This window comes from Monodelphis domestica, chromosome 8, assembly GCF_027887165.1.
Source record: "Monodelphis domestica isolate mMonDom1 chromosome 8, mMonDom1.pri, whole genome shotgun sequence".
NCBI classification, from domain to species: domain Eukaryota; kingdom Metazoa; phylum Chordata; class Mammalia; order Didelphimorphia; family Didelphidae; genus Monodelphis; species Monodelphis domestica.
In genome coordinates this window covers 17,343,164-17,368,128 of record NC_077234.1, presented here as the reverse complement: position 1 = coordinate 17,368,128, position 24,965 = coordinate 17,343,164, and the positions used below count along the sequence as shown (strand labels likewise).

Here is a 24,965-nt window from a genome sequence, read left to right as displayed (position 1 = left end):
GGAGGTAAAACCTTTGGTAAGCCCTTAGTGATGAAGCAGGAATTGAATTCCATGGTGGGATTTGCAGAAGGTCAAGGACAAGAGAAAGAGAGACCAAGGTCCTAAAGAGTTACTAGCTGAGACATCATTCATCAATTCTGCCATATTTGGAAGTGAATGCAGTAGAGTGGATGCTTTGTATACATTGCTTTCAATAAGAAACTGTTCTTCCCAGGAACTGAAAGGATAATTAGGAAAGTGTGACCTTCTCCCTCAATAACTTCTACTCTTGCTGTATCTTAAAAGTATCCCTTTTTAATACCTAATTGTGGTTAATTGGTTAAATGAAACTCGGGGAACTAAAAGTAATAAATAACATTGGAGAGAATGCATTGAATTAGTGGCTTAAACCTATAGAATTAGTGAATCATCCTCTGGCATCTCAGGGGTACTCCTAGGACCTTGAGGTAAAGCTGAAGTGTGTCTCTGAGGGTTTTGTCCCATCAGTGTGACTCTAAGTTGGGATAAGGATCTCCAACATTTATATTGCTATACTTTCATAGTATATTAAAAGATAGAAGGTACTATAATCGGCACTGCATGAAATTCAATTCCTACCCTTAAAGAACATTCAGTGGTCTTTGTGAAATACACCACATAGATATCTACATGGAAAAAATGAATATTTACATACTCAAATTAACATTCAGTCAATAGGCAGGGTGGAGGGGGACTGATGAAAAGTATAGTTTTTCCTGGTTTAATGGAATGAATGAAATATCATGGAAGGGGTCATCCAGTGCTCAAAAGTTTTTGGGATTCCTGGATGGAGCTCCTCTTTCCCATGTTTCTTTAGCCTCTTCTAGCTAGAAAAATATATATATTCCATAAGTTTTTGGGTCAGTTTTTTTAAGATTTCTTGGAGATCTCAGCAATCTTTGGAGGACTTGGCCCTATTTAATACATTTGAGCTGGGAACTAATTGAGATCAAAATTCTAGGCTCTTTAAAGAAGAGGTCTGACCATCCAGAGAACTCATCCATATTCTCACTGATGAAAGTATAATGAAAAGAAAGAATGATATTCCAATCAGGCCAGAGACTCTTTCCTCTCAACAAGGTAGTCAAAAAGGGTTCTTGAGGAAAAAATTCCATATTTAAGAAAATAAAATTATCCAGGCCTAAAATGTCCACAATTCATGTGTGTGGTAAGTTTGGGTTTATTAATATCCAATTATGTGGTGATTTATAATTTATGATGAATTACAGATGATAAGAGAGTTTAGACAGATCTTGGCCAAGGTGAAGATTAAATGCCTATTCAGCAGCCTCACTAAACACTCTATATTTTAATATTTAAGGATCAAGTTCCCAGGTTTAGTATAATAAAGATTACAGTTTATTCTCTCATGTTTTAAGTGTTTCTCATTGCACACTTGTGAGGCTTTTGTGTTTCAATACTTTATTTTTAGTAAAGGAAATAAATAACTGCCCCATGTCTGATCCACCTTACATATTAAATATTTTTCTACTACTTTTGGGGAGACCTAAGACATGTGCCAATGCCAAGTTATAAATTACTTTCTTTGGGCCTCCAAAGTTTTGGGTTTAAAGAGCAGGGGATGACCCTTAAAACATGATCTGTGGGGGCCTTAGTGAGAGAAACCAAACCCTTCTTTTGTGGAATCTGTATTGTTCCAAAAAATTTCCTATGGGGTCCATACTCCAGTGTCAACACAAATGCAGAAAATTCAGAGGCACAGGTGGACAAAGACAGGTAAAGAAAGAGCCATGCCTTATCAAAGTCTTGTTATATATTCTAGAACATACCTTATCAGGAAAATCACAGGATCCTAGGGTTATAAATAGAAGGCAATTGTAATGGCATTCTAGTCCAGCCCTTTTATTTCACAGATTAGAAAAATGAGCTTCAGAAAAGTTAAATAACCCACCTAGGAAATACAGATAGCAAATGGCAAAGCTAGGTCCTTGGATACCAAACTCAGAGCTCTTCCCAATTCTCAACACTGCCTCCTTCCATGTATTTGACCTCAGTTTTTTAAGCAATACAAATCTTAGTCTAAAATGTATTCAATAGCAGAATACTTTCTCCTTTTGAACTCAGAATTCTCTGAATAACCCTGATGCTCAAGATTCCACTTGCACTGGTCTGCTAGAAGAGGTTTTTATCTGGAAACTTTTGGAATTCTCCACAGAAAAAACACAGATTACTATGGAATAATATAAGGATATTTATCAATAAGCATTTATTAGGCACTTTCAATGTTCCAGGCTCTGTGCTAATTACAAGGAAGGAAAGGAAGGAAAGGAAGGAAAGGAAGGAAAGGAAGGAAAGAAAGAAAGAAAGAAAGAAAGAAAGAAAGAAAGAAAGAAAGAAAGAAAGAAAGAAAGAAAGAAAGAAAGAAAGAAAGAAAGAAAGAAAGAAAGAAAGAAAGAAAGAAAGAAAGAAAGAAAGAAAGAAAGAAAGAAAGAAAGAAAGAAAGAAAGAAAGAAAGAAAGAAAGAAAGAAAGAAAGAAAGAAAGAAAGAAAGAAAGAAAGAAAGAAAGAAAGAAAGAAGAAAAGAAAAAGCACACCTGCCTTCAAAAAACTTATAATCTTGCAGATAGAATGTAAATAACAAGTTACACACAAGATTTGTAAAGGGAAAACTGAAGATAGTCTTAGCTTGAAGGAACTAGCATTAAGGTGAATGAAGATAGGATGGTTATAGAAGCCTTTTCATGAAAATAATTTGCCCAGAAAAGAATCCGGAAAGGAGATCAAGAAAACAGATTTGGGCAGATGAACAGACCCAATGCTAATGAATTATGATATTAATGTGTATATAGTAAGGAAAGTAGGACATATATATATATAATATATATATATATATATATATGTATATATATATATGTTTTTCCTGATTAATTTGGTGCCTGGGTTTCTCTCCCCACACACAATTCTTAACATTTCTGTGTCATGGAATGATTGTGTAAGATAAAAAAGCATATAGCACCCCCCCTTCCAACCTCCACCACTCTGACTCACCCACAATATGTAGGTATTTGCTAAGGAGGGGTCACTGAATGAATAGTGTTCACTGCCTGTACCCACAGCAACCAAATGAATGTTTACAACTAAAAGGGGAAAAGCATGTTGGAATCTTTTGGCTCATTTCCATCACATACTTTCAGAGCAATGGAAGTGGAAGACAACATGTTGCCTACCAACATCCGGAAGACATCCATCCTACCACTTTCTCACTAACCCATAAATGCTAACCTTGTGACTTTCATACACTGAAAACTTGGGAGGGATGGAGGGAAGGAGGGAGGGAGGGAGGGAAAGAAGGAAGGAAGGAGAGAAGGAAGGAAGGAAGGAAGGAAGGAAGGAAGGAGAGAAGGAAGCAAGGAAGCAAGGAAGGAAGGAAGGAGAGAAGGAAGCAAGGAAGCAAGGAAGCAAGGAAGCAAGGAAGCAAGGAAGCAAGGAAGCAAGGAAGCAGGAAATTTTTTTCTTCATCATTTAGCTTGATGGTATTAGGGAGAGTTTACCTATGGGTGATTGTAGAAATGAAGATAATGAAAGAGGGAGTTTTAGAGAGGGAATGTCCATGTACATGTGAATTATTGTTGTTTTTTTAAAATCAATTTGGCATTTTAATAATCTGAGCTGCTTTCTGATCTGATTGGGCATCATTTTTTTTGCTTTGTTTAGAGCCACCTAACTAGTTTTTCTGTTCTTCTCCCTCTCCGGCCCACCTAGTTCCTCCTACTTTTTCTCATAATGAGGAGGCTTGCTTTTGCATACACGCACACGCGCACACACACACACACACACACACACACACACAGAGGCACATGTGCATTTTACATAATGGGCTGACAAGATCGATCATCTCTTTCAATGGCTTCAATTCAGAATCTGCCTCCAAATTCGTGGGAGGCACAGAACTGTGGTTGAGAAGTGAGTTTTGAAAATAAGGCTGTGAAATGTCCCTGGAGCTGGAATTGGTCAAAATATAGTGAGAGTAGGCTTGGTCCTAAAGTGAATAGGGAAAATGCAATGAATGCCTCTGGATACCTACAAAACGGAATTATTTGCTTCATTTTCAAGTCAGATTAGACTCATAAAACATTATTTTGAATCTGTCTCCCACATCCTCTACCCCCTATCTCCTTGAAATGGTTTCCCTATTGCCTTTAGGATAAAACTTCATAATCCCTTAGTCTGTCATTCAAGGCTTTCTACTTCCTAGTTCCAAATTCATCACCTTATTTTTCACTACCTTCCTACACAATCCCTGAGTTCCATTATATTCATTTCCCCTGAATACTAGATGACCATTGAGTTCTTCCTTCCCATTCAGAATGAGCTCCTTTCTTTCTTCCCTCCCTCCTCCTTCAAGGACAAGCTCAAGTAACATAGTCTCCATAACACTTTTCTGTATCTTAATGATCACTCCCTTCCTCCAGTTCTGACAATTATTTCACTTGACATTTGGCTTATTCTACTTTGTGTTACTGATCTTTTGATATCTGTATCTCATCTCCTCCAATGAGATTATGAGACCCTAAAAGTGAGAGGTACCAGCTTTTTCACTTCTGTATCCCCAGTTCTAGGTCTAATGACCTACGCAAAAGAAATAAATAATATTGATAGCTAGCATTTCGAAATTTGAAACGCATTTGACACAGACTATCACATTTGATTATTGCAGTAATCCTAAAAACAGGTGCTATTATTTTATATATATATATATATATATATATATATACATATATATATTATATATATGACGAAACAAAGGCAAACAGATGTTAAGTGACTTGCCCAGGGTCACATAGCTAGTCTGAGTTGGGATTCAAATCCAGGTCTCCTGATTCCAAGTCCAGTGTTCTGCCTTCTATGTGAGGTGCTTCATAAATACTTGTTTTGGTTGGTTATTGCTGTGTGAAGTTAGGCCAGTTATTTAAACCTTATAGGCCTCAGTTTCCTCATCTGTAAAATGAAAGACTTGGACTAAATAATTGTACAGGTTCCCTTACAGCTTTAGATCTATGAAACACGGACCCTGCATTCATTATTTCTCACTAAACAGAAGTGAACCTGGAAAGCCCAGTACTTGGGGCAAATTCAGTCAGAGTTGGAGCTATCCAAGGTCTGAATTAGATTGAAGATAGAGATACTATCTCAGGGAACTAGGAGGCTGAGGAATTAGGAGGCTAAAGTGCTGGAAAGGGGCATGGAAGAAAATGGGGAAGAAGACCAGTTGGTGAACTGATGAGCAAGGAGGTGAAAGCATTGAGATGAACTGGGAAAGAGCAGTACTTGCTAAATGATTATGGCAAAGGGAGGATCTAATCCTGGCACTGGAGATCAAGGACTACAACTATTCCTGCCCTTAGTATTATTAATAAGGCAGAATAAGGGAAGGAGCAACCAAATTTAGAAAAGATGCTGAGAAATATACTGTCTTCAGGAGTGAACTAGATTTCAGTGAATATCAGTGGATGGAGGAATGTAACAGGAAGAAATTTCAAGCAATCAAAGCAAAATGGAACTAGAAGAAGAGATTGTTTACCATGAGCTCCTTTTCTTAGAGACAATGAAATTGAAGCCTGGAGTAGTGAAGAGATTAGCTCCTAGGCACAAAGGCAGAGTAAAGTAGCATTTGAACTCAAGTTCTCTGGCTCTAGAACTAGGGACCTCCCCAATGCAGCATAATAGAGAAATATTCTTAAAGAGCATAGTAAAAAAAAAAAAGACCAAGAAGGAGGATAGTGATTGGGGTTGGATTGGATTTGAATTTATTGTGAAGAGTGGAGGAGGTAGCTATTTGGACAATCCAGCCACAAAATAATAATCCTCATGGTTGTTCTCCTAATGCAACTGAAAGGATAAATAAAGCCAGGGATGCTGGGAAAGGTGAGAAGGAGGTCATACCCTGCATGCTTCTGAGCAAAGTGTCAGTTAAAAGGGGGGTGTGGAATGAGGCAGGAACTGGGAACCTAGAAGTAGAATCTTGCTGCTTAAGGATATCATCCATAGGCTACAAGCCCAATTGTTCTGTGACAATTCTACTATTGCCAGTACATGGTCATCTTGCTCCACTTGACCACTTCCAGTGACTGGGTACCCATTACCTCCAATTTTCATTCCATTCAACAATCCTCAGGACTAACAATATTTATTGAGCAAATAATGAGTACATGTCACTATGCTAGGCATTGGGAATATGAAGATTAAATGAAAAACAGCTCCTGCTCTCAAGGAGCTAATATTCTCCTGATTCACAAGATACCCCATATGATATGATTTCCAACACCATCACCTAGCAGGATTGCCCTTATGTGGATACATTCCCATTCCCATCTTCTCTTTACTTCCTTCAAGTCTCAACTGTAATCCTATTTTCTTCAAGAACCCTTTCTAGAGTAGCTCCAATTCAATGTGTTATATACCTTGTTTGTATGTAGTTATTTACATGTCTCTCCAATTACTATTTAAGCTTCTTTGGGAAGGGATTGTTTTTGCCAGTCCTTGCATCACTCACATTTTGCAGAGTTCCCAGAACACAGTAGACAATTAATAAATACTTCTTAACTACTTCAATCAGGACTTTATAAAACACCCCGTCTCAGAGGTATTACTAATATAATTGTCTGAACTACCTAAATTCCATGAAAATAAGATCAGTTTTGGTTTGAGTAAATTCTGTACTTGACCCCTGAACAGTTAATCCCCATGCCATTCCCTGGGCCATAAAGCTTTTTTGTTATCTTTAGTTAAGATGATTGGTCTTGTATAAAATTTCCAATTTCTAGGAGGAAGACTAAAAAAAGATACCACTAAGAGAAAAAGGTACAATTTAAGTGTTGGTATCACATAAAAATTCTGTTTCTCTCTAATATTTTACCAAAGGGAATTTTTGTGTGCTTAAAATAGAATTATCATTCCCGAAGAATTGTAGGGTTTTTTGACCTACTGTTAAAAAATTGTTCCATTTTGTCTTAGGGCAGTTGAAGCTCAGAACTGAATCCCTGGGTATGACTCCATACCCTCTTGATTATGAAAGGTGTCAGGATAAATGTATCAGGCTGGTTGTCAGATGGATTTGCCTGATTATTTAGAAAGACTAGGCTCTTATAACAGCTGACCTTTCTGTATATGTATGTGTGTGTCTGTGTACAAACCTTATGATTTCCATAGGCAGGCCATATCTGAACATATCTAGTTGAATGTGCTTTAAAATATATACAATATTGATAATATTTTTTTAAATCCTGAAGTGGAAAGCATTAAATGCATGGATAAAAGTTTAAGAAAAGACCTAAAATTGATAGTTTGGCTTTTAGAGGTTATATGGAGAGTAGAAACAATTCTGAATTAGGAGTCAAAGGGTTTAAGACTGTAGGATTATGAACTTTGAGCTAGAAAGGAATTTTGAGATCATCCAATATAATTTCTTCATTTTATGGAGAAAACTGAGACCCCAAAAGCTTAGTGGTTTGCCAGAGCAACAGGTAATAAATGGTTGTCAGGATTTCGATCCAAATGTGACAATAGATAAGTGAATTAATCTCTATATTGTAGTCTTTGCCAGTACTCATAAAACCTAATTACCTTCCTCAAAATATTTTCATGATTAAAGGAATTAAAAAGATCACTTGGTTGTTAGTTATTATTAAAAAAGAAGAGAGAATCTCTGCAGAGCCAATTTAGTTGAAGGGCAGATTCAGGTTGACTATACTTTTTCATGGTAGACTCATTCCTTACTTAATAGAATTACAAGAGATGTGCCTTGAAAACCTTTGGAGACTTCTTTAAAGTAAGAAATATATTCTAAATCATCATCTTTGTATTCTATTCCATAGACCTCTATTTTCATGATGCGTCAGAGTTAACATGATGTTTTATTTCTCAGGTCCTGAGAAAACTTGGAGATCACAGAATTCAGTACCTTCCTTCCTTCCTTCCTTCCTTCCTTCCTTCCTTCCTTCCTTCCTTCCTTCCTTCCTTCCCCTTCTCCTCCTTGTCCTCCTCCTCCTCCTCCTTCTCCTTCTCCTTCTCCTCCTCTTCCTCTTCCTCCTCCTTCCCCCCTCCTCTTTCTTGTCCTTGTTCTTCTTCACCTTGCTAAGAAGGCAGAATACTGGACTTGGAATCGGAGACCTAGATTTGAATCCCAACTCAGACTAGCTATGTGACCCTGGGCAAGTCACTTAAACATCTGTTTGCCTTTGTTTCTTCATATATAAAATAATATCACCTATTTTTAGGATTACTGTGATAATCAAATGTGATAGTCTGTGTCAAATGCTTTCCAATTTTTGAAATGCTAGCTATCAATATTATTTATTTCTTTTGTGTAGGTCATTAGACCTAGAACTGGGGATACAGAAGTGAAAAAGCTGGTACCTCTCACTTTTAGGGTCTCATAATCTCATTGGAGGAGATGAGATACAGACATCAAAAGATCAGTAATACAAAGTAGAATAGGCCAAATGTCAAGTGAAATAATTGTCAGAACTGGAGGAAGGGAGTGATCATTAAGATACAGAAAAGTGTTATGGAGACTATGTTACTTGAGCTTGTCCTTGAAGGAGGAGGGAGGGAAAAAAGAAAGGAGCTCATTGTGAATGGGAAGGAGTATACAGTCTAATGGGGAGAAAATATGCAAACAACTGTGTATACCCAAGATACATACAGGATAAATAGTAACCACTTTATGGGGAAGGCATTAGCAATATAAAGGCTGAGAAAGACTTCTTGTAAAAGGTGGGATTTTAACCAGAAACACAAGTCAGTGGATGGAAATAAGAAATTATAACATTCCAGGTAAAGGGGCAGTGAGTGAAAACGTCAAAAGATGGAATATTACATGAGAAAAAGAAGAAGTTCCCTGCCAGTGGGGCAAAACCTACACCCAATTTTTTAATAATAAGAAGAAAAGCAAACATTTCTATAGCGCTTTCAGGATTTCAAAGTGCTTAAGAAATATTCTCACGTTTTATTTTCACAACAATCCTGAGAGATATGTGCTATTATTATCCCCATTTTACAGATAAGAAAACTGTGGCAAACAGAGGTCAAGAGAATTGCCCAGGGAAATGGAACTAGTAAGTTTCTTAGGCTCTAATTGAACTGGGGTCTTCCTGACTCCAGGTTGGGTCAGCTCCACCTTGCTGACTGCTGTTCTACTTAATATTATAGAAAAACAACCTAGTGTAGTGTCAAACTCTAATAGAAATGGGGTCACTGAACCATACATAAGGATCTCTGTGAACTGCATATTGACTTACAAAATCACATATTAAGCTTGACTTTGTTTTATTGTGTTTTTATTTATTTCGTTAAAGGTTCCTCACTTACCTTTTAATATGGTTCAGACCAAAGTCCAAGAGTTCTGCTGGCTTCATACAAGCCAGGTTTGTGGCTTGACAACTCTGGTGTGTTCAGAGGTAGATAGAAGCTGACACTGGAGTCAGGAATAACAACAGTTAACATTTACCTAGCACTTAATATGGGCCAGACACTGTGCTAAGTGAATTTTTTAAATATCTGATTTGATCAGGAAAACCTGAATTTGGGTTGTTGTTGTTTCTTAAACCCTTACTTTCCATTGTAGAATTAATACTGAGTATTGGTTCCAAGGCAAAATAGTGTAAGGCTAGACAATGTGGGCATAGTGACTTGCCCAGGGTCATTCAGCTGATTTTTTTATTTGTTTGAAAATATTAGAATATATACTTGTCCTCTGCAGGCTCCATGAGGAAGGCGAAGGAACAAATAATCAGAAAGTGCCTGCTATGTACCAGATACTGTGCTAAATATTTTACAAATATCATCTCATTTCATCTTCACAACAACCCTGTGAGGTAGGTGCTATTATCTCCATTTTCAGCTAATAAACCTAGGCAGGAAGAGGTTAAGTGATTTCCTAGGGGCTCAAAACTGGTAAGTGTCAGAGGCTAGAATTGAAATCAAGCTTTCCTGACTCCAGGTCCAGTGGTCAAACTACTGTAGCAGCTACCTGCTTCACTAAAAGTATTCTCAGTACAACTCCAGTAATAGAAAGGTTGAACATTACACATATCTCATGCTGTTTGCCACATAATTATTATTAACATTATTGCTACCCCCACCAGATATGATAGTGACCAGGATATTGAGTGGATCCCGAATTCACATAGGGATGCTGGAACAGAAGTAGAATTTGCAAGTCACTGAAACCGTGTGAATTGGCTGTAGACACATATTTAATTATCTCTGCCTCAAGTTCAGTGAATGAGGCAGCCAGGTAGCACAGTGGATAGAGCACTGGACTTGGAGTCCAGTTCAAATCCAACTTTAGACAACTACTTGCTGTGTGATCATGGGAAAGTCTGTCAATCTCTGTCTTCCTCATTTTCCTAATCTATAAAATGATTGGGGGAATAGTGCCTTCCTCATAAGACTGCTGGGAAGATCAAATGACATATTTGTAAAGTGCTTTATAACCCTTAAAGAATTAAAGAAATGCTAACATAATTATTATGAACCTGCATTTGAAGGCAAAGGAATGGTTCTAATCTTGAAATAAAAGCTCTTTTGAATCTAGTCATGGAAATTACTTGTTGCTCTATTGTTAGGGCCATTCTGCTTTCCCTTTCTCTCCTCTCTGTCCTTGGACATTAAGTATCTTAGAAATATGTGGATGTCATTAAATAATGACAACTATTTAAGCCTACAGCACTACTTTTTCAATAAACAGTGATAGAGAACATTACTTATTAAATGAAAATTGGCTTTCTGAGGTTTTAGTATTAAAACAAGGCTACTTCCAGTGGGGGCCACTAGGTGGTACAATGGACAGAGCACCAGGCCTGGAATCAGGAAGACTTGCATTCAAATCTAGCCTCAGACACTATGTAACTTTGGGTAGGTCATTTAATCCTAAATTTACACATGTGGTCATACTTTAGATTATTAGGCTTTTTCTTTCTTTTTTAATTTCTTCTACTTCAAGAGATTATTAATAAACTTTATAAAAATAATACTTGGAGTTATTGATATTAATTTAAATCTTATACCCTATTTGCCTCAGTTTCCTCATCTATAAAATGAGTTGGAAAACAAAATGGAAAACCACTCCATTATCTTTAAAAAAACAAAAACAAAAACAGGGGACATCTGGGTAGCTCAGTGGATTGAGAGCCAGGCCTAGAGACAGGAGGTCCTAGGTTCAAATCTGACCTCAGACACTTCCCAGTGGTGTGACCCTTAGCAAGTCACTTAACCCCCATTGCCTAGCCTTTACCACTATTCTGCCTTGGAACCAATAAACAGTATTGATTCTAAGATGGAAGGTAAGGGTTTATTTTTTAAAAAGAGGTCAGGAAGAGTTAGACACAACTGAACAACAACAAACAGTGTTATTGACAGAATTCTTGATGGAAAGATTAGAAAACAAAATGACAATGCCATTCCCTTTCTCTATGTGGAACCAGGAATATGAATATTTAACTTGTACAAGGAAGTCCTTTGTAACTTTGATACAGAGAAGTTCTCTATCCAGTTTTGATAGAAAGGTCAAAGAATATTTCTTTAGATCACTAATTTAAGAAAAACCAGATTGTATCTTGTTCCAATCAATTAAAGAGGAAAAAAGAAGAATGAACACTGGATTTGGACTCAGAAGTCCTAAGTTTGAATTCAGCTCTGTTTCTTACTATCTCCCTGAGCCATTTCTTCATCTTTTCCACTTCAAACTGTAATTAATCCTATTATCTCTGTGTTTTATAGAATCTCCTCTGAAGTTGCTACATAATACCCTCCTTCTTATTCTCTTTTAATTGTGAATGAGCCATCCTCCCATAATTCTAAAACTTTTGAGGAAATTTTGAAAAGGGAAGAGGACAAATTTCAGTGTCATACAGTGAAAAGAAAAAAATGTTGGCTCTAGAATCAAAGAACCAGAAGTCAAATTCTATCTCTGATGCTTACAACTTGTGTGTCCTTGGAAAAGTCACTTATCCCCTCTAAGCCTTTGTTTCCTCATTTATAAAGTGAAGAGATTGGACAAGATGACCTCTGAGTCCTTTCCAGCTCTAAATCTGTGATACCAGGAAACATTTTTGGACACATTTGAAGTTATCTGTCACTGAGTTAGTGGTTACAGATGCTACTTGCTGATGAAGGATAGTAGTGATAGTGAAGGGCACTTCAGGGAGTCTGCATATTCAGTGAATAACTCAAAGGATAAATTGTCAGATGGCCAACTTTCTGACAGAAAAAGGAAGAGTTACAGTTATCTGTCATTAATTAATGACACCCAAGAGAATTTGCTAGAGTAATGTACTAGGGGAGAAACAGATTTACTATCAAATCTTACATCATATATTGAGAGTGGAACCAATAAAATCTTAATGGAATTTCTAGAGACACATGAACTGTCAGAATAACAAATCCCAGCACACTAAACCACAATTAACCATGGAACATTCACAAGAAGAAAGATATTTTTCACCCCAATTATTAACAACATCATTCTCTTTGGTGCTACAACTTGAGATGTGGAGATGTGTAGTCAAAATAGTCAAATGTGTAGTCAAAATAACTAGTGCCTGCCTTAATCTTAGGGCATTGAAAATCTCAGTGGCCATTTCATACTGGTGCCAACAGTTCTTAGTCTCTGCTGTACCCTGCTGCATCCAGAGAGCAGTGCCACTTCCTGAGGGCAGGGGGCCTGGATATATGCCACAGCAGCAGCAAATCTCAATGTACTACAACTGCAGTATAATTTAGAGAAATGTCACTAACAGGAGTTGGGGGTGAGGGTGGGGCTGATTTTCTTGAGTTTATGGATACAAATCCCAAAGGCATTCAGGTTGCTACCCAAGGCAAAGAATGAACTAAGACTGGCCTAGTAAATGCTATAGGCAATTAGAAATGGTTCCAAGATGCTTGACTTCACCTAAGATCTCAGCTCTGAAATAAACAAATAAGTAATTTAATTAATAAATCCAATCCTATAATGACTGGTTTGCTTAGTCTAGGAAAGTTTCAAGCACTCTTCTAGAAAGGAACTTCTTTAAAAGGCAAACTAAATAACAATATTTTCTATCCCATTTTCACAGACATAAAAAGCATGACTGCTTGCATTCTTTATTTTGTTGTATCAAAAATCTCTTCTGCCATAAAGCTTAGCCAATAAGAGGAGAGATTGACCAATTTAAAAGTTGGGGTCCAACACATCAGAAGCAAAATTTACACCAAAAAACTAAAGTAACCAGCGAGTTTTCTTCAAGTACATTGTTAGTTTCTTTCCCTCTTTCTTCCTTCCCATACACTTTTCCTTTCCACACATTTTTGGAAATGTTAAATGCACTACTACCAAAGAAACAGAGTGGAGGCATTTAGTAAATATTGGTTTAATTGTTCAGAAGGAATCATCGAAGACAGAAGCTCACCAACAAGTGAACAGAAGTTGAACAATTATATAATAAAATTCTTAGTTGATCAAATCATCTATTAGGAGGAACGACATTGAAGTAATTATCTTGTTAGTTACCGGCTATATGGTGGGTTGGCGGTTTAATTTGTGTTTCCTCTTGTCATTTTCGGTACCATGGTCAGCACCTTGCCCATCTTTCACTTCCAATATTAGTTTACCCCAGTAAAAGTGATTCAGTTTCTTTAAAGGACAATCAAAGTCATCTAAAAGTCTGTTTCAACAAAACTTCTGCATGAGCTATGCATAACATTTGTTACCTAGGGGTTTCTAAAAATAGGCATCACCATAGAACTACCTCAGAAACGACTTTGGGTAGTATAAATTCTGTTCAATTGTCATAGTAACTACTGCATATATCATTCCCCTCCTGCTAGCTACAAAATATGACAAATACATTTTCCTATTGAAAAACTACTCTGATCTAAACACCACTTCCTTGTAGTTCCGTTATTTTTGTGTATGCAAATTTACATAGCTCAGGAATCACACTTTAAATATATTAAAAACAGGCCACAATTTAAAAAAAAACTGTTTTTTTTAATCCTAGGAATTCTTAAGGAGGACATTTTAAATACTTCAGATTTTTTAAAACGATCACTTCGGAAAATCACTTCGCAAAGCAATGGGATTCATTTATCCACCACAACAGTAATTCTATGCATGCAAAGACCAGAAACAAGGAAGGATGCGTCCATACCTATATTTCATGCCAGTCTGCTTTGCGGTTGACTCTTTCAGAGAAATATGATGCTGAGGGGTGAACGTTCCCAAACTTCGAGCAATGATAGCAACTGTCCGGAATTTCGCCCGGGCTGCATTCACTACATTCGGGGCAGTGGTGTTCTGTTTGCTCATAAGCCTATCATCACCATTCCGACTCTTCAGATTGTGTTCTGTACAAGCTATGGAGACTTGCATTGCTTCCTATGTTCCCAGCCCAAGTCTCAGTCAACACAGTAACCTTCTTAGGATCTGAGAAACCAGCCACGGGATGCTGAGTGATTCAAGGTTCGCCTCTTTCCCCTCCCTCCTTCTTCTTGCCCTCCCTCTCCCCCTCTCTCCCTCTCTGGGTACTGTCAATGGAAGCAGCTTCAGCTCCCCCTTTCCAAGCTGCCTCCAAAGTGCGAGGAGCACAAGTCTGAGCTTGGTGCAGGACAGCCTCTGTCCCTGGGATACAAGGAAACAGCCAGTCACCGAACTTGCTCACGCGGGCAGGGGCGCAGAGAGATCTGGCCAAGCCTTGCTGGGCGACAATGCCCCCTGATTGATTAGGCAGAGAAAGCCAGCCCAGCTTTTCAGAGAGCCCAAAGCTGTGCAGTCGCAGTTTAGCTGGGCGGACCGAGGTCCAGCGCGCCTCCTCAATGCCTCGGGCTGCTGATTGGGAATCAATGCAGGCAGCTTTACCGCAGAATGGGGTTCACGGCCGGTGTACCCCAGAGCACTGTACTGGCGAGCTCCGCAGCTGAAGAAGGCACGTCTGATCAAAGGCGAGTCAGTCTCCCAAGCCCAGGCGCAGCCATTGGAGGGAGGGAGAGAGAGAGAGAGAGAGAGAGAGAGAGAGAGAGAGAGAGAGAGAGAGAGAGAGAGAGAGAGAGAGAGAGAGAGAGAGAGAGAGAGATTGTGTGTGTGTGTGTGTGCGTGTGTGTGTGTGAGCGAGCACTCTTGGTCCGACGCAGCTGCCGCAGCTGCTCAGGACCCTACCCCGCACATTCCCAGCCTGTTGGCGCCCGCCTGGATGAAGCGCGGAGGAGCCAGCACAGCCACCACCCGCATGGCTTTGCAGCCCCACTGTGAAATGAACCTTTCTCTGAAAGCCTGGGAGCCTGGGGTTTGCCTTTGTGTGTGAGGGGAAGGGGAGAAAAATCACTTTCTCCAGCTTCTCGCTGTAAACGATCAGGGGCATCATCACAGGCGGGGAGCCTTGCGGGATTCCAACCACATGTCATTGACACCCACTGCCGGGAATTGGGGAGAGTGGAGGTGGAGGGTGAGAGGAATGCCCCTGCTTACCCCCGGGCACACGTCCCAGAATCAGCACACAGATTCCTTAGGACTGCCTTACTAGCAGCCAACGCCAGTGCCTTCTGGGATTATTCTCCTTAACTGGGGTTAATGTCCCCATTGAGCAGTATCCGCAAAGAGGTTACTTTGAAGTTTGCTTAAAATCTCCTACTGGAGATTGGACAGTTACTAGTAAGCCCACATTAGGAGCTGTCCCTCCTTGAGGAAGGATAGGGTGAAGTGTTCTCAAGTTCTGGAATGCTGGGTAATGGAGATGGGCAGGCATTCCTCCCACCTTACTGAGTGCAGGGCAGCAAAAGCCATCCCTTAGCAGGTGAGGGTCAGGTCTGCATTAACACACCGGAAAAGTCACCAGCCTCTGCCTTGCAGGGATGACAAAACCATTTTCCAAGTGAATGCTTTCAACAAGGCCCTGTTAGCATTGATCCAGGGGTTAGGGTCAGGTCAGTCTAACTCTGAATGCCAAGAATGAACTGATTTAAAAGATGGCCCAGCTTTGGGGGGGGGGAAGGGTAGTAGCCAATTGATTTTCTTAAATGATTCTACAAGGAATAAATTACTTACAAGTCATTTTTCTAAGTCTAAGGATGATTCAATACAGCTTCTAAAGTTAAAGTTCAAATCTGACCTCAGACTCTTACTAGCTGTATGACCCTGGGCAAGTCACCTTGCCCTGTTTGGTTCCATTTCCTCATCTGTAAAATGAGCTGAAGAAGGAAATGGAAAACCACCCCAGTATCTTCACCAAGGAAACCTCAAAAGAGATCATGAAGAGTAGAACACAACTGAACAGCAACAAATTATATGTTATTTAATTCAATTAAATAAGTACAGATGAAATGATTGCTCTGTGCTATGCACTGAGTGTTGGGCCATCCCTGTCCCCAAATATTTTTACAAGTTATTTAAGGAAATAAGATACAAACAGGTAGTGTTGTGTAATGGTTATCTGGCTGACTTTGAATCAAGATCTGGGTTCAAATTCTGTCTCTGTTGCATATTAGTGGTCACATGTGACCATACCATGTTACTTAATTTCTCAGTGCTCCCGGAAACTGAAACTATAAAGTGCAGAGGAGTTGCCATCTGTATCAGTGGAGGGATTTTCCACACCAGGAGTTCCTGACCCTATAGGTTCTGGAATTCACAAGTACAGATCCTTCCCTCTTCCCCCACAAAAAGACAGGAAGAAAGAATAGTTAAATGATAACATGATGTAGCTTGTGATGAAGAATAAAAATGACTAAAGAAGATAATGTGTTGCAGGAATTCAGAGCAGAAAGAAAACTGTGGGCTGTGGATATTGGGAAAGACTTCTTGAAGGAGGTAGGATTTGCAATTTGCTATGAAAAATGAGTAGGAATTTGATGGAGTGGGGGGTAGAGGGGATGGGGAGGTTCAGTGTGAGTTCTTCAATAGACATGAAATATACCCTTAGGCTGAGTTTTTACAGCATCTAATAACCAGACTGATTGATCCTCCATCTCCTCTGACTGTGAATGAATTGATCAAACAGACAAGTTGTTTGAGCTGCAGCACAGTCATAAACCTGACATGTCAAATCACTTGCAGATTAACTTAAAACTTATAGTATAGTATAATGGAGATCATACTGGAGTCAATGACTCGGGGTCCAAATCTTGATTTTCTACTAACTAGCTTCACAACTGAAGGCAAGTTCTTTAACATCTGTCCTCAGGTTCCTCCTCTGAAACACGAGCTCTAGAGCAAGAGTTCTTAGTCATTCTTGTGTTCTGGATCCGTTTGGGAGGCTGCTGAAGCCCCTGGACCCCTTCTCCAAATAGAGAATTTAGAGAATCCAGATAATTTATCTGGATAAAATGAAATATATGGGATTGCAAAAGAAGTCAATAATATTGAAATACATTTATCAACATGTTTTTACAAGTTCACAGACCCTAGGTCAGTGATGGTGAATCTCTTAGAGATAAAGTGCTGGATTCCACCCCCATCCCACCCCCTAGAATGAGTGCTGTGCCCACCCTCCCCCAGACCACATGCCACACACACCCCTAAAGTGTGTTCTGCCCCCTATCCCCCACTAGGCCCTAGCCCCCCCCCCCTTACCTGGGTTTCTGGGCAAAGGGGCAGGTGATGTGAAAAAAATGTCATCAAGCATGGTGGAGAGGGAGGGAGGTAACAGCTCCACCTGAGTCCCTCTGCCTTTCTAGTAATGGGAAAGAGGTGGGGGAAAGGTGGCACATGTGCTCACAGAGAGCTCTCTGCATGCCCTTAATGGCACCTATACCATAAGTTCACCATCACTGCCCTAGGTTAAGATTTCCTGACCCAGAGTTGGTAATACTTCCCCACCTTTGAAAATTATGTCCAGTAGCTGATTTTGGTGGGATTAATAGCTAGTATTTCTATATAATGCCTGGCATATTAATTATATCAGATGATAGAAGAATTTTTTAAAATCTTAACATAATTTCTCTTATCTGTGAAAATATACTTTATATTACTCTATTACAAAAATTAATGATATGGAAATAGGTATCAAGGGATAACATATGTATAACCCAGCAGAACTGCTTGTCAGCTCTGGGAAGGGGAAGGGAAGAGGAGAAGGAGAGAACATGAATCATATTATGATGGGAAAATATTCAAAAGCTAAATAAATTGAAATAAAAAAGAAAATATACTTTAAATACAAATAATTACAAGCAAATAATGTGAAATAAAGTTTCCCATCTACTACATTTTCTTTACATTATGGATCAAAAATTGCATTGTATGGATTGTACTTCAAGGTCCTCCTAGTATCGTTTGCAATTGCTTTACATATGTTAACTCTTTTAATCCTTACAACAATACTGTGAAGCAGATCCTACTATTATCTCCATTTTACAGATGAAGAAATCTGAGGCTGAGAGAGGTTAAATGATTTGCCCAGGGTTATAGAGCTATTAAGTGCCTGAAGCAGGATTCAAACTCATCTTCTAGGAATTAGGAAGAAAATGTTGGGGGGGGGGGATGTATCCTTGATGTGCAAGAGTTAGGAAGTGGGAACTTTCCCTTTTTAAGGGAATATCAGATTCAAGGGAAAGGGGGCTATGGAAATGCTATTTTATTTCCCCCTTATAATAAGTGGAAATGGATGTTGAGGAACAGAAGAATGGAGTAAAGACTGTTGTATATTTTTTATTTTCTCATTCAACTTGTCATAGAAGGTGATAAGTTTAAGCATCTGGGAAGACTAAAGAAGAAGGGCAAGAGAAGAAAGAAAAGAAAAAGGAACAACAAAAGTAGAAAAAGGACAGTGAGAAGAGTATTATGGTATATTGTGGCTTTGTGAGGAGGCTCAAGGGTAAGTCTGGGACCTAGATTTATAAGGTTACTCAGTACCAAAGTTTCCTACTCCTAAAGGAACAAGGAATTCCCTCAAGAGTACTCTGGTGGAACTCTACAACTGAAAGGAAAAGTCTCTGCCTTGTAGCCAACTGATAACTTTATAAAAAAAAAAGTCAAGAAAAAGCATGATGAGAGCTAAATGGTCATATGATTAAAGTGGGGTGGAAGATGCAAATCTTGAATGCCCTTTATTCACAATTAAACACCAATATCAAGTTAAGTATTACTCCAACATACACACACACAACATGAATAGCTATTCCTCCACTCATCCCTATAATCGCACCTTCTTCATTCAGGTTTGCCTTCTAATTTTGACTTTTAGGAGATGAATAGTATATATACATATTTGTGTATGTATACATATATATGTATATTATAGCACTTAGCACAGTACCTGGTACATAGTAGGTAATAAATGTTTATTGATTGATGGATATCAGCTTTTGAGAGTTTCTCCCAATGCAAATTTCTTTATTCTAGACAAGCGTTACACTCCCTCCAAACCTCAAGAGTGCTCATTGGTAACACTCTTGGAACTCGAATGCTTTATCCCAAACATGTTCAACATGCCCAGGGAAATGGATCAGTGAATCAGTCTCTGGAGTGGAGAAATCAGATATCAGTTGGCATTGAGACTCTTCATGCTGAATCATCTCATGTTAACAGGCCACATACTAATTAAGCTGGTGAAAATAGCTTTGAGCTAGGTGTGTTCTAATTGCTATACAAAAGGATTTGAAGTATTTCTTCTTCATTTCTGATGGTTTCTTGAGTTTCAACAGAAATGTGGTGAGTATTTGCTCCCAAACATCTTGATTCTCTTAAACAATTCTGATGAAAGAAATTTTAAAAATCAACCCAACAACATCTTACTTTAAATTGGAATTTGATCAGAAGTCCCTTTCCCTGTGCCCTCTGATTCTACTCTTCATTAGGTCATTAATGTGTTCACCTGTCATTTGTTAAGTGTCTTCTGTGTGTATGTCATCTATTCTCTCTGAAGGAAAACAGAGAAAGTCCATTGGTTCATTGTGAATAAAGAATGAAAAATGAGAGAGGTAGCTATAACCACCACAAAGAAGGAAAGATAATACATATATGGACAATTATTGGCATACCACAATTATTTTCCCCTATCATCAATATGATCCAACCCTTCCAATTTATGGAGAGAGACAGCCAGACAGAGAGAAAAGGCAAGAAAGAGAAGGAACAGGAATAAGCAGTTATATAGTGGCTGTGATGTGCCAGGCACTGTGCTAAGAGATTTGCAAATATTATCTCATTTGATCTTCACAATCACTCTGAGAGGTCGATGCTATTATTATTTCCTTCTTATAGTTGAGGAAACTGAGGCACAGTGATTTACTTAGGGCCACACAGCTAGTAATTATATGAGGGTGGATTTGAACCCTAGTCTTCCTGATTCCAGGTCCACTGTTCTATCTACTAGACTACCTAGCAGCCTGATATAGTAAATATTATATGCATACACACACACACACACATATATATATATATGAATATAAGTTAGGGATTAGCTAAAAGAAAGACATTTTGATACAAGCCCTGGGAAAAATTTTCACTATCTAGGGAAAATCTCTCAGAGCAAAACCCCCTTCCATTTTGGCAAAAATCCAGGCAAAGAGTAAAACCTCCTTCCAGTTCAGTGGAAATCCCAGAAGGAAGGAAGTCAGTTATTGTCAGTTCAAACTCCCACAATTCCTCTCTCCTTCCCAGAATCCGCTTCCAGGGTTGTATCAAAATTCCCTTCTTTTAGCTAATCCCTAACTTATATTCCTACATATATATATAAATATATATATATCCACATTCATACAGATATGTGATAAATGATAGAGAGATGTGTGTGAGAGAGTGAGAGTGAGAGAGACAGGGGGGGGGGGGTTAAAGATCATCTATTAAGCACTTACTTTGTGCCAGGCACTGTGCTAAATAAGCACTAGGGACAGAGATGCAAGCAAACAAGATTGATAATCCTTACCAATAAAAAACTTACATGCTAACAGCAATATTGTATGGTGATCAACGGTGAATAACATCTATTTTAAAAAATACAATGATCCAAGACAATTCTGAAGGATTTATGATGAAAAGTGTTCTCTACCTTCAGAGAAAGGACTGATGGGCTTGCATGCAGATCAAAGCACATTATTTTTCATTTTATTTTCTTTGTGTGTTTTTTTTTCCATTTTCTTCTTCCACAACATGACTACCATGGAAGTATGCTTTACATGATCACATATATGATCATGTATGTATAATCTACATCAAATTAATTACAATTGCAGGTAGCTGGGTAACTCAGTGGATTTAAAGCCAGGCCTGAAGACAGGAAATCCTGGGTTCAAATCTGATCTCAGACATCTCCTACCTGTGTGAACCTGAGTAAGTCACAGCTCCCATTGCCTAGCCCTTACCACCCCTCTGCCTTGGAATTAATATATATTGTTGGTTCTAAGATATAAGGCAAGTTTTTTTTATTAAGAGCTTACCATCTGAGGGAGGGGGAGGGGAGAGGGGGAAGAAAATTTAGAGCTCAAATTTTTGGAAAATAAATATTCAAAATTGTTTTTACATGTAATTGGAAAAAATATTTTTTTATCTTACATTTTCATGAGGGAAGACAATATATAAAGGGGAGAAGGAATGTAGGAGAGAAGGTTACCTAAGTGAAGAAAGCAAATGGAAAAGTCTGGAGAATGAATTGAGCCAGGAGTGAATTAAGCATGACTGGGGCCCCTCATGAAATAATGATTCACACTAGGGACTTACCAGTGGTTCAGGAGAGTGAGCCTCCAGGGTGGAAAGGCAGGTGGTGAGAAGATAAGAGAGTGTGTTGTTCCAGGAATGAATTAAACATGGTGAGAGTCCCTCATCCTCCCATCATTTGAAGGCTCATTACAATGTTTCTTCCTTCATTGCAGTAGTCTGGTCTACTAGCATCTCAGAATTAGCACATTCCCATGCTTATTGGATGTAAATGAGAGTTTCAATACAACATATTGAAGAATATAACATCAACTATAAAAATGTACCAATGCCTGGACCTGGATCTTTTAAGTTCCATAAAAATTGGCCAACTTCTCCCAAAGTGCTATAAAATCAACCAAAGCCATTGGCAGATCTAGGAATATTAGACTGGTGGCAAACTATCTGTGTGACCTTAATCAAGGTATTGAAACTTTCTGGTACTCATCTAGAAGACAAGGAAGGTAGGCTAGATGATTACAAAGTACCTTTTAGTTTTAAGTCTTGTTTTTAACCTTTACCTTCCATCTTAGAATCAATTTATAGTATGGGTTTCAAGGCAAAAGATCAATAAGGGCTGGGCAATCAGGGTTAAGTAGTTTGTCAAGAGTCACACAGCTAGTAAGTATTGTAATATTTAAAATAGTGAGATGCCTTAAACTGTAACAGTTAAAAGAGTGATGTTGTAAACTATAGTGAGTTAAAATGGTGGAAGATATAAATTGTGATAGATATAAGAGAGGGTGAGTAAATTTGACCGCAGAAAATATGTTTCACTACAGTGTCTTGGTTTTTAAATCAAATATAAGGTGGCCACCAGGAAATAATTGGGAAATATTCCCAATTATTCAAATACCCAAGTCAACTGGGTTTTATAGAGATTTTAATTAATACAAATGTGGAATTAAAGAAAAGAAAGAAAGAGAGAAAAAGGAAATAAGTATGAAGGGCCTTAAGCCAACATGGCCTAGACCTGAGTCTTAAGAGAGAGAGATCAGTCAGTCAGTCTTTTAACACTCACCACAAGGTCTGTCTAAGCAAGGATTCTAGTGACACCAGGCCAGCTCCATCTCAGCTGACTTCACCAGAGAGAGTTTCAGCCAGAGTCCTCCTTAAAGAGCCTTCCAGCCAGAGACTGTTCCAAAGGGCCTCTCTCCAGAGCCTCCAGAGGGACAGAGTCCCCTCAGAGGAGCTCCAGAGAGACCTCCTTAGAGATTGTCCTCCAAGAGCTTCCCTTCTCCAGAGCCTCTCTCAAGAGATTCTTCCCAAGCGATCCTCATCAGAGATCCTCCAAAAGGGTTTTTATCTCAAGAGATTCTGCTTTTTCTTATATAGGGGTTTTTCTCCTATGTCACCTCCCCTAAGTCCTTACATCTACCAATCACTGTAGACGTTTTCCAAAGGACTGCCCATCTGAATTCCTGCTAAGTCAACTAATCTCCTCAGTAAGTCTGAACCAGAAAAAATGAAGCTGTGTCGACTAATCTCCTCAGTAAGTCTGAACCAGTGAAAACACAGCTGAGTCAACTAATCTCATTAAGAGAAAACTTGCCTGACCCTTTTAGGTACCTAGCATCTCATTTTATCAATTCTAAAAAACAGGCATGGCTCAAAGAATTCCTTGCCTTATTATAAGCATGGGTCCAAGTACTTTCATTGTTTAGCAAGGAGTTTTTCTCCCCTAAAGCAGTCTTAAGTATGGGTGGAGTAGAGGTCCTCCCATTTCTGATCCTGGCAAGTTCTCACATCAAAATGGGGAATGTTTCCCAGTAGGGAATTTGTTCCAATGGAGGATTCCTCAATGTGGAAAATTTTAATATTCACAAGTCTGAGAAATTTCAAGATTTATAGTATCTGAGGTCAGATTTGAACCCAGGACCTCCCATCCCACAGGTCTGATTATTCATTGAGCCATCTAGGTGCCCCTTCAACTTTAATTCTAAGGAGTCAGAGACTTTTTAATTTTCAAGCTCAAAGCTCTCAAAAGAAATGATATTTGTGAAGCACTTAAGACAATTCCTAGCACATTGTAGGTGCTTAATAAATGTCTGTCCCTTCCTTTCACCTTCCTTATACTGTATTCTTAATTTTCTGCTTTAATTAAATAACTGATCGTTCTGTCAATTCAAGGAAATCATGGAGTCTCAAACTTGTGGCACAATCAATCCAGTCCAATGGCTACCTTCCTACATGATACTCAACAAGGACTCCATCCCTTTTTACTTGGAGACCCTAGGGTTCAGGATTTTACTGCCATTCCACTTTGAGAAAGTTAACAACATGTTGGACAGCTTGTCTCCACATTAAATCAAAATCTACTGCTGTGGAAATCTTTTCTCTCTTTCAAGTTGCACTTCGAGTCAAATAGAGCAAGTCTAACTTCTTTTCCTTTTTTTTAAACCTTTATCCTCCATCTTATAATCAATACTATGTATTGGTTCCAAGGCAGAAGAGTGGTAAGGGCTAGGCAATGGGGGTCAAGTGACTTGCCCAGGGTCACACAGCTGGGAGTGTCTGAGGCCAGATTTGAACCTAGGACCTCCCATCTCTAGGCCTGGCTCTCAATTCACTGAAATACCCAGTTACCCCCTCTAACTTCTTTTCTACTTGACAGTTCTTCAAAAGTTCAAAAATGATCATCATGGTCCCCCTAACTCTTCTCTTACTCTTTCAGGGTAAATATCCTCAGTTCCCTCAGTCACTAGTCAAACAGCTTTTTCTCCAGAATATTCATCAACATCATTGCCTTTCTCTGTGTTCTCTTTAGTTCATCAATATCCTTTAATATGACACCTAGAATTGAAAGCAATGATCTAACAGGGACCAGCTATTACCTACCTAGTCTGAGACATTTTATCTCACTTAAAATAACCCAAGAATTCAATAGTGGGAGGGTTTGACTACTCTATTACAATACTGTATTTTGACTTTTACTGGATTAGCTAATCACTGAAACCCTTAGGTATTTTTTTCCAGTAAAATTACTATCTAGCCTGCCTTTATTGGTGATGTTGTTGGGTGTTTTTTTTTTTTTAACAAACTGCAAGGCTCATCCCAGTTCATCTAATTAGAGTCATCCCAACATACTGGAATTTTATTTTCTTTGGTTCATGACAGCCAAAAAGTAAACTATACATTTTAGATCTGAGTTGTTGGGAAAATTGGACAAATTTTTCATCTAAGCATTTATTTGAGTCATTGGTAAAAATGATAAAAGACAAATTGTCAAGCATAGATCCCTGGAACATTCCACTAGTGACCTCCTTCCAAATAAATATTAAGGCATCTCTTTGCTGAAGACATAGTAGGCCCTTAACAAATA

At 38.7% G+C, this 24,965-nt stretch overlaps 1 protein-coding gene across 3 annotated transcripts in view; it reads right to left on the bottom strand.

Moving 5' to 3' along the window:
* Positions 1 to 24,965, bottom strand: part of KCNAB1 (potassium voltage-gated channel subfamily A regulatory beta subunit 1) — a 440,657-nt gene that overhangs the window by 303,100 nt on the left and 112,592 nt on the right. Inside the window, exon 1 of one of the 3 annotated variants that reach the window (XM_001363683.4) lies at positions 14,169 to 16,134. The exons of the other annotated variants lie outside the window; for them this stretch is intronic. Coding sequence (XP_001363720.1) covers positions 14,169 to 14,389 — 221 coding nt within the window. The 5' untranslated portion in view covers positions 14,390 to 16,134. Of the gene's footprint in view, positions 1 to 14,168; positions 16,135 to 24,965 lie in introns of those variants that run through there. 3 annotated transcript variants of the gene reach the window in all.